The sequence below is a fragment of the Pseudorca crassidens genome, chromosome 1, assembly GCF_039906515.1.
Source record: "Pseudorca crassidens isolate mPseCra1 chromosome 1, mPseCra1.hap1, whole genome shotgun sequence".
Taxonomy (NCBI): Eukaryota; Metazoa; Chordata; class Mammalia; order Artiodactyla; family Delphinidae; genus Pseudorca; species Pseudorca crassidens.
Window position 1 is genome coordinate 187,445,226 of NC_090296.1, and position 10,365 is coordinate 187,455,590.

Consider the following 10,365-nt stretch of genomic DNA (forward strand, 5'->3'; position numbering starts at 1 on the left):
TGAAATTATTCACTTCAACAACTGCTCTTTAATCCTGCCTGCACATTAGAATAATTTGAGTTAAAAAAAAAAAATCCTACAGCCCAGAGAGTCTGACTTAATTATGCTCTGGGTGAGGCCTGGGTAACAGTATTTTTTTTCAACTGGGTGTCATGTAGCCTGATTGAGAATCACCGATTTCAGGACATTTCGCTGCTTGGGTTACCGTCTCTCCTGCTCTCGCGATCATATATATTGTCACTTCTTTTCTGCCCTATAGACACAGCAGATGCTTTCTCTCTGAGAACCGACCTCCCTCACTCAGTGTTCACAGGAGTGGCCCTGGGCTCCTATAACTACGATCCATCATTAGTTTTCAGAGACAAGTCTTTGGGGGTCAGGCAGCTCCCAGGCCGCTCAGAATCACTTGCGTGCTAAAGGGATTGCTTTATTCTACGTGAGTCAGAACTACCCAGGGCACAGGAGTATGTTGCTACTGCAGACAACGAATTGTTAAGGATTACTTTCCTTTTAAGGTTTAATGGTTTGCAATATCTTGTGCCCTTTTATAATGAAGAGGAAAAAAGATAGATAGCTTCTTAATTCATTTACATATTCAGCATTTTTTAAAGGTCAAAGCCCTTTAAAAGAAGCCCTACTAAATGCAAATCAGGTTCACCCAGACAGGAAGAAGGGGCGTTCTTTTCAAAGGCTCTATCCATTTAATCTTAGCCTGGACCAGAAAATAAGGAAGACTTTGGCCCGGGCTTTGCTGACCTGAGGTCAGATGGGGAGCCGGTTTTCAGGGCGCTGACGCCCTGGCATGACCCGCATGTAGGACCCGGCCGGGGTCTCGACCGGGAGATCCTCTGGATTCCCTGCCTGTTCCCTCTGACCTCCTTGCTGCACTCGGATCCCTATTAACTCAGTGTTTTAATTCCTTAGGCATTCCAGAAGTGTTCCTTTATGGATGTAAATTCAAACAGTCACGCTGAGCAGTCCCGGGCTGACAGTCACGTTAAAGACACTAGGCCGGGGGCCACAGCCCTACCCAAGGAGAAGAAGGTAACGTGGCAATTACACGTTGGCCACCCGGTGGGCCGTCCTTCTTTCCTTGCTCTGACACTAATACCGCTCTGTGCTTGAGCTTCTGTACCTTCTCTTTTTTCCTCACCCTTCTTTTTTTTTTTTTTTAAACTAATGGAGACACAGCTTGGGGTTTCACCAGCGATCTCTGGCTCAGGTTTCCTGAGCGGACGCTGTGTTCCTGTGCACAGCACACAACAGTATATGCAGAATTCAGGCATTATCTTCCCAAACCAAAGATACACATACACCTTCCAAGATTTTCCAGAACAATGCTGGTGGAACAAATGGAAACATCAACCAAGTAGGTAGCAGTTTTTCTAATTTGTATCATGTCTTCTGGACCAAAGACATCTACGTTAAAAGTAGGTGAAAGCTTTAGGGGCTTCTCTGGTGGCGCAGTGGTTGAGAGTCCGCCTGCCGATGCAGAGGACGCGGGTTCGTGCCCCAGTCCGGGAAGATCCCACATGCCGAGGAGCGGCTGGGCCCGTGAGCCATGGCCGCTGAGCCTGCGCGTCCGGAGCCTGTGCTCCGCAACGGGAGAGGCCACAACAGTGAGAGGCCTGCGTACCGCAAAAAAAAAAAAAAAAAGTAGGTGAAAGCTTTAGATTCCAGGAAGAGAATGCATAGCAGAGCTGTCTATCCCCCATCCACAGGCGTATCCATGGAAACATACACACATGTATTTGCACACATGTTCGAGGATGCCAAGCAGAGTTTTTGTTACTCTTAGAAATTCTCAAAGTGTACCTGCCAAGGTAGTAAGTTCAGTATCGTTTTAGTGCTACTAAACTTTGTGGCATTCTCATGGCTTCCAAACAGACATCCAGGCTCTGAAACAGAGGTCACTATCATGACATAGAACTTTAAGGAGAGGAGATTAACCTGCATATTTGAACTTCAACTTTGTAAGTTGAATCTAGAGCTTTTGTGATTTTTGGAAATAGCGCCATCTTATTTAAATGAAGCCTCTGTCTAAACTTCAGGGTAAAAAGCTTATCATGACCAACTCAAGTCTTAACATTTTTTGCCAGGAACTTGTATCTTAGAATTCAAAGGTTCTAGCGTCCTTTAAATAAAGTCAAACAAATCAGCCATAATAGATAGCCCAGTAGTCACTCCGCATAGGTGCCTCAGTGCAGGAATAAGTAAGCTCAGTGAAAGAGATACAGGATCACACAGTCGGAGGGCTATTCTAGCAGAGTCCTTCAAGAGATGCAGTCCTGGGGCTCACAGCTCTCAGCCGTGCAGCCCCCCGCAGAGGCTGACCTGCTCCCCCCCGGCTCCCAGCTTTCCCAGAGCCCTCGTGTAAACTCCGCCAGCCACGGATCTGGCAAGTGGAGCTGTTAACCAGGCGATGGGGGTGGGAGCTCTCTAGGCACGGGGGAGATTAGGAGACTATCTGGATAAATCCTTCTTGTGAGGGAAACCTCCTGTTAATGGGAATTGAACCCATAATTATCACACTGGAAATACGTTGCTGCTTCAGTCTGTGGACTTTCCTTCTGTGGCCTTATTAAAGCCAATTCACAGAAGGTCCTGGCGGGTCCTGAGTTATGTGCTGTACTTGGGCCAGTGTGACCGTTTCTTTCAAACACTGACCCGGAGCTTCTCGAAGATCCCTCTGGAGACAATCATCATCTCATTGTAGAATTTTGCTAATTTGCTAAAAAGCTGCATGGGGTTTCTTGCCCTGCAATTAGAAATCCATATGCCATCGATCACACTGATCTCAATCAAGGTCCATCAGATACTAAGCAGGTCTGTACTGAATGCCCAACACCAGGGCATTAAACACTAGGTTTAATTACAGATGCTTTTTCTGGATAATTATACTCAGTAGACTGATGTACTTCACAATAACCGTGACTATCAGACCTGTCCCCAAAGTATTGTCCTTATTAACCTCTTCCTGGGCTATTCGTCTACCCTTCTATAACTCAAATGTTTCTTAAAGTTTTTTTCCTCTTATTATGAAGTGCTAGTCTAGTACTTACTTTTATGCAATTTTTCTATAACTTAATGTTTCTAATTTTGGTTTCTTGCCCAAATGCATATGGTCCCTGCTTCACCAGTTGTCTGAACAACCCAAACCTCGGGGCCCCAAAACAGATATTAATGAGGCTTAACTAGCTTTCCTGCAGAGTCCTGACTATCTAAGACTACCTAAGATATCGTTGTGAGATTACATGACGACCGTGAACAAGTTACCCTGGACAAAGCTGAGGCACTTCCTTTGATCCAGGCCTTCATTTTTCTAGCCCACTTCCAAAACTGCTGGGTCATGTGAAACCTACACTTGACATCTTTATCTTACTGACTTTCCATTGGAGGATTCCTGCTAGTAGATCTGTTTTAAAATACGTATATTGCCGGGTGGCATTTGAAATATTTAACAGTGGGTATGACACGGGCCCTGACCAATCAGAACAGATGCCAGCCCTAACCCCCCAATCAATGAGGCCAGCAGAACAGCAGCCCTGCAGATGCCAATTCCTCCTGTGACTCAAGGGTAAAGTCGCACTCAGGTCCTGGCATGATACGCTGACTCCCTGTTTGGAGCTGAAACCTCATTTGTTTTTCTTCTTGCAACGTTTACTTGATGCATTAGTTGTTGATTCTAAATTTAAAATCCCACCAAAGAGATGATATTGTTCCACCGTAGCAGCTGAATCTCGTTGCTCTTGTTTGGGGCCTGATGCGGCCGAAGGGAAGTTGAACAGGAGGTGTTTGGTGGCTCGTGCACCTTGGATCCTGTGCCGTATTTCCATGTGATTAATACTGACTTTGTTGTCTCTGTGCGTGATTGCTTGAATGTGTACGGACATTCTTTCTGGTTTTAACCAGGCAGCAGGATCGCTCTAGGCTGTCATCGGTGGGAGCCTGGGTTCTTGCGCTTCGTTATGTTGTCATTGCTTTAACCCAACAGGCTTCTTGGGATCGTGTCCCATCCTGTTCTAATCACCTCTTCCTCTTGGGCTTCTACAGCCAGAAGAAAGGACAGCAGTGCCTTGGAAGTGACAAGGCACGGCTAGTGGTAGCATGGCGGCAGGGCCCGAGGCTACCGATACACCCGTGCCTGGTGGAGCATTCTCCATACCCGGTTCTCACTGCTGGGCTCTTACCTTCTGAATCTCTTGGCGAGAACCTCAGAAGTGCAGCTTTCCTCAGCATCAGAGCACACAGAGAACCAAAGCTGAATCATGTAGTTAAAATATTGTACCTGATGACCTATTTGGTATAAATACCCAGAAATGAGAATTGAAATTTCTAGGTCAAACAGAAACCATTTTAAAGGGTTTTGATTTGTTTGTACCACCAGAGGGCCAAGCAGAAAAACTGTAGAGTACCCAGATCTTCATGGATGAAAGCCGGAGTCTTTGTTAATGGGTATTATATTAAAAATTCTTGTCTCTTCAAGGAAAAGCTGAGTCATGTTGTCACGGTCACCACTTGAGCCTCAAATATCTGTTTTGTAAATGTTTAGATGACATCTTGGCAGCACTGTCACTCTGAACTGGGATTTGAGCATCTTGGCTACGATTAGTTTGAAGGTTATTTTGACACTTTACTTGGCAAGTTTAAGTACAAACTGCAAGTATGTTTTCAAATCTGTGATTTGACCAGGGAAAACTGGGTTTTTTTCATCTCAAAGTACCATACCCAAGCAATGCAGAGTCGTTATAGGACAATCCCCAAACAAGAAGCAGAGATGAGACTGAAATATGAAATAACTAGTTGGCAGAGACGTGAAAACTTTCCTGGTCTAGTTCCTTGGTTTATAAGCAAGAAAACTGAGGCCCAAGGAAGTGAAATGACTTGCCTAAAATAACAGTTAAGTGGCAGATCTGGGTGAGAGTCACAATCTGCCTGCTCGTGTATTGTGCTTTCTACGATGCCATGCCACTCTTCTGGTTTTAGAGTTGGCTAAGCTCACAGTCAGATGTTGAAAAGAGGAGGTGTTGGTCCAGAACTGGTCCCTTTATTCTCTTAACTGCTCCTCCCACCAAAATTTGAAATCCTTGAAATATTTTGCTAATTGAGATTTTCATCTTGTGCAAACACAGGGCATTTTTGGAAGTTGGAGAACCAAGCCACCCAAGGTAAACAGAGCTGTAGGCTTTGGACTGGTGTGTGACGAATGTGCTTGGCCCGCATGTTTTGAAGTGTAATTAAAGAAACAATCTAGTTGTAGCCCACTTTGGGGGGGTGTGGTTTTGTGGAGTAACATGTCCTACACTGTTCTACCAGAATTTGGAATTTTTCCACGAAGACGTACGGAAATGTGATGTTGAATATGAAAATGGCCCCCAAATGGAATCCTGGAAGGTGAGTCCACCAGATCTGTGTTCCAACTGATACCATGCAGATTAATTCCCTTCCTTTGCAGATCCATTTCTGATCACTGTGTGTGGTTTCCCTCCTCCACTCTCCCTCCCAGGTTACCGCAGGGGCTTCCATACCTAGTGACCATCCTAAGTGGGAAAGAGGAATGGAGAATAGTATTTCTGGTGCAGCAAGAACATCAGAATACAAAACTGACATCTTAATGAAGGAAAGTTCCATATCCACTAAGAGTTTACTTAGAGACGGTAGAAACTATTCCCAGAAAAATGTGTCCAGGGTCAATTCTAGTTTCTCTGGCGTTAGTTCCTTAGAAGATGAAATCAACAAAGGACCTAAAATCTCAGGGCAGCCGTACCCTGTGTGTGACACTGAGAATCAGAAGATGAATTATGGGAAGACAAAGGGGGTGATCCAGCAAGGACAAGAAAATACAGATAAGTGTCACCTTCCCTCTCCCACTAGATCAACCGAATCGACTATTCGTGATGTCAAAACTCAAGACCAAGAGGTTCCCTTGACAGAGTTTGGCCAAGTTGTCCTGAGACCGAAGGGAGCCAGGCCTGCTAACCTGACGCCTGATGAGGATGGGGAGTCCACAGCAGGCTCTCCCACCGAGGAGAGTGCAACCACCGACAGCATTGCCTTCATGATCACCAAAACCGCGGTCCAAGTTCTCTCCAGCGGGGAGGTCCGCGACATAGTGAGCAAACAGGGGCAAGATGTACAGACGGTCAACATTGACGCCAAAAAAGAGACAACTTCCCAGCAAGAAGGCACTGACAGTGAAGAGCCGGTCGTGTGCCTGGACAAGAAACCCGTGATCATCATTTTTGATGAACCCATGGACATCCGGTCCGCATACAAGAGACTTTCAACCATATTTGAGGAATGCGACGAGGAATTGGAGAGAATGATGACAGAGGAGAAGATAGAGGAAGAGGAGGAGAATGGAGATACTGTGGTCCAGAGTAACACCTCCCAAAAGTTTCCTAAGGAGGGGGCCTCGGGCAACCTCGGAGCAGGGCGGGAGGCTGAGAGTAAATTCCAGCCGCACTTCCTTTCAGCGGAGACCGGAATGTCAGGAGGACAGGAAGTGACTAAAACCGAGCAGAGCAAGTTCAACCCAGCCGATTCTCCAAGTTCAGAAAGCCAGGGCGACACGACCGATGACCAGTTTGAAAGCCCCAAGAAAAAGTTCAAATTCAAATTCCCAAAAAAGCAGCTCGCCGCTCTCACGCAAGCCATTCGCACGGGAACCAAGACGGGGAAGAAGACGTTGCAGGTGGTGGTCTATGAAGAGGAGGAAGAGGACGGCACTTTGAAGCAGCACAGAGAAGCCAAGCGCTTCGAGATCAGCGGGTCTCGATCCGAAGACACTCCGAAAAGTATGCTTAGGAGACTAGAGCAGCCCAGTCTGGAGAGCACAGCTCCGATCTCGAGAACTGATGAAATCAGAAAAAATACCTACAGAACGTTGGACAGCCTGGAGCAGACCATCAAACAGCTGGAAAATACGATCAGTGAGATGAGTCCCAAAGCCCTAGTTGAGACCTCGGGTTCCTCCAACAGAGAGTCTGTTGCAAGCTCATCCCACGTGGCCCAGGAGGCCTGTCCCCAGTCCTTGCTAGTCCTGGATGAAGCTCCCACTGCCCTAGAGCCCCCCTCGTCTGTACCTTCGGCTTCACGTAAGGTATCTTGGTCTGACGGAAAATGAAAAGAGCCAGCTGCTTTCTTAAACCTGTCATAATCACCATTAGCGAAAGTGTCTTGTGATTTACTTGCTTCCTTTCAGGTGGCTCGTTTCGTTTGGTTTCGTTGTCTGTTCGCAATGATCCTTTCTCTCACACTTTCTCCCTCGCCTTCAGAACAACAACAACTAGGTGTCTAACAGCTAATCGATTCTGTTTTTACCTCTGTTGCTGACTGGTGTTGGGAAAACCGCAAAGGATGCTGGGTCAGCCATTTGCCGTTGGAGTGATTGCTCTGATACTCACATTAAAATCCGTTTGATCAGTAGTGGAGCAGTGTTATTCTGTTTGATTCTTCAAATTAACCCCAGTGGTGTCTCCTGATGTCCGTCTCCTAGATCTGTCCTGCATGTAGGGCTGTGGCTTCTCACGTTGAGCTTCTCTGCGCACAGTGGGGCAGCCTCGGGGGTAAGCCGCTCACACGCGTCCTCTCTCTCCCCCACTTGCTGCTTCTCCCCACAGGGCTCCACGGGAACCCCTCAGACGAGCAGGATGCCGATCCCCATGAGTTCCAAGAACAGACCCGGAAGCCTGGACAAACCTGGCAAGCAGTCCAAACTGCAGGATCCCCGCCAATATCGTCAGGTAGTTTTACCTTAAACCCAATATTGGATGGACACTCTTGCGCTTAAGAAGCAAGTCACTGACTTAGTTTATACCAAATATTGCATTTTTCTTTGTAAGATACCGTTTACGTACACGTCCTGGATCTGGGGGCATGAAGAGAGTCTCAAAGCCTCTGTTGAATTTCTCACCACTCTTTTGCATGCTCGCAATAAAACAGCTTTTACTTTGTGACTCCAAAGTTGACCTGTTAACACAAGGTGGCGGGCCAGGTGGCTTTCCTTGGGGGAGTGTAGTGGTTCATCAGAACACCTTGGGAAACCGAGACAGACAAAGCCGCCCTGAAAGTCTCCAGCACTAACGTGTACGTGGACGGCATCGCACTAGAGGCCCATTAACACTCCGTCACGATGCCTCAGCCCCGCCCCAGTAACAGCCCTCACGCAACCCTCACGTCTCCACCCAGCACCCGGAGACGGTAGTAGAATGATGTGCCTGTTCTCACAAACACTCTTCTTCCTTCTTCCCTGTTCTGTACACCCTCTGCTCTGCACTTTGGGGGTTTCTCCCAGGTCCAGTACAGCACGACAAGACTTAGCTCAGGCCTTGAACTGGTTTGGTGTGGTGTCTTTGATTTAATGACTCTCAGAAGGGCTGTGTTGCCAGGCCCTGTGGATTGATGGTGTTACCAGCTTTCTGACAAACTGTCTCCTGCCGTCTTTATTTGCAGGCTAATGGAAGTGCTAAGAAAGCTGGTGGGGACTGTAAGCCTACTTTCCCCTCCTTACCTGCTTCTAAGATTCCAGCCCTTTCTCCCAGCTCTGGGAAAAGCAGTTCTCTGCCTTCTTCTAGTGGTGACAGCTCTAACTTCCCTAATCCACCTGCTACTAAACCATCGGTTCCTTCTAACCCTCTCAGCCCCCAAACAGGACGATCTGCTCCCTCTGCCTCCCTCATCCCCTCTGTCTCTAATGGCTCCTTGAAGTTTCAGAGCCCCGCTCACACAGGTAAAGGTCACCATCTCTCATTCTCACTGCAGACTCAGAATGGCCGAGCAGCCCCTCCTTCCTTCTCCTCCTCCCTGCCCCCCCCTGCCTCCCCAGCTTCACTGAATCAAGGTGCCAAGAGCATCAGGACCATCCATACTCCTAGCCTCACCAGCTACAAGGCACAGAGCGGAAGTTCAAGCAAAGCCACCCAGTCCACAGCAAAGGAAACCTCTTAAAGGCCAAATCCTATTAGGCACGAGTCGGAGTTGCATTTAAGAAAAAAAAAATTTTTAACAGTCTTCGACAAGTGTTTTCACAAGAGAATGTAACATATCGCTGTACTGTTTGAGGTTTACTGCTAAGTATGTGCTAAATACTGGATTAATAGATTTCAGTAAAGCTTGTTTGTTTTTTTACTTTGTCGCTGTTCTAATTACATAGTGTTTACTGTCTCTATTCAATACCTGTTAAATGAAGTAAGCATGTGTTACCAAAAGAGAGTATGGCAGGAGAGAAGGGTGTGGTGAGACAAGAAAAAAAATGTATGAAGCATGTAAAACATGTATGATTCCAGAATTTTAGTATGTTTTGTATAAAAATATTTTTCATTACGGAGACTAGACGTGAACAGAGAAATACACAGGTGTGACTATACAAATTGTAAAACAGATACTATAATATTTCCTTTTATTTTAGTGTTATTTAGCTTTATTACAGATTTCTATTTTTGTCAGATCTTCATGGTTCCTTTCGAGATCTTTTTTGCCAAAACATTTTGATACTGTAGCCTTGTACATTTGAAAGTAGCGTGCTAGACAATAAGCCAATGAACTTCTGCACAAGCCAACACAGAGGCACATGTGGAAGGCAATGATCAACCCTACTGCACTGCCATGAAAATTATGTATAATAATTTGCCGGCCCAAGCAAGCTAGTTTTGTTCTGTTTCTTTCTTTTTTCTCTTTTCTAACATATTGGGATTCGCTAGTTGTTTTCTTTGCAGTATCTAATCCTTCCTTTGTTTTCTGAGACCTGGTAACCCACACTATTGCACTGTGGATTTTAGAATGTACACTTCTGTACGGTTCTGTAAACTGATCAATTTTTGTAAATATATAAATAGACACCAAAAATACTGTATGTGACAGCACATAGAGTAGTTTTCCCACACCAAAGTTAATTTTTATGCATGCTTTAAAAATATATCTTGGGATGGGCAGAAATGGAACTTCCTGGACATTTTTAAAAAGCAACAAGTTTGCACAGCTAGAGTGTTTTTGTAAATAAATGTATTTGTATAACACAGTTATGTAATATACAGAACTATAAGCAGAGACTTTGCAAAACTAAATAAAGGGCTGCATGCTTATTATTTTTTGTACCTTGTCCCTATAACTACTTCCTAGTCAAAGAACGCAACCGTTACCAAGTTAAAAGGTTTTGGCTTTGAGGGCGTGGTAAGTAAACATATAACCAGATGCAAACTGCTTTTCTGAAAGTTGTGCTTTTCTTTTTTTCTTTTTAACATCTCTGTTGGAGTATAATTGCTTTACAGTGGTGTGTTAGTTTCTGCTTTATAACAAAGTGAATCAGTTATACATATACATACGTCCCCATATCTCTTCCCTCTTGCGTCTCCCTCCCTCCCACCC

General features: G+C 45.6%; 1 protein-coding gene across 24 annotated transcripts in view; it reads left to right on the plus strand.

Moving 5' to 3' along the window:
• KIAA1217 (KIAA1217 ortholog) overlaps positions 1-10,085 on the plus strand; it is a 772,703-nt gene extending 762,618 nt beyond the window's left edge. For 12 of the 24 annotated variants that reach the window (XM_067703131.1, XM_067703122.1, XM_067703054.1 and 9 more), the window contains 6 exons: positions 925-1,044; positions 5,133-5,168; positions 5,317-5,394; positions 5,507-7,102; positions 7,623-7,745; positions 8,455-10,085. In XM_067703131.1, coding sequence (XP_067559232.1) covers positions 925-1,044; positions 5,133-5,168; positions 5,317-5,394; positions 5,507-7,102; positions 7,623-7,745; positions 8,455-8,949 — 2,448 coding nt within the window. In that variant the 3' untranslated portion in view covers positions 8,950-10,085. Of the gene's footprint in view, positions 1-924; positions 1,045-5,132; positions 5,169-5,316; positions 5,395-5,506; positions 7,103-7,622; positions 7,959-8,454 lie in introns of those variants that run through there. The other 12 variants (XM_067703205.1, XM_067703199.1, XM_067703231.1 and 9 more) reach the window with 8 other exon arrangements.
• Positions 10,086-10,365: the final 280 nt, after the last annotated feature.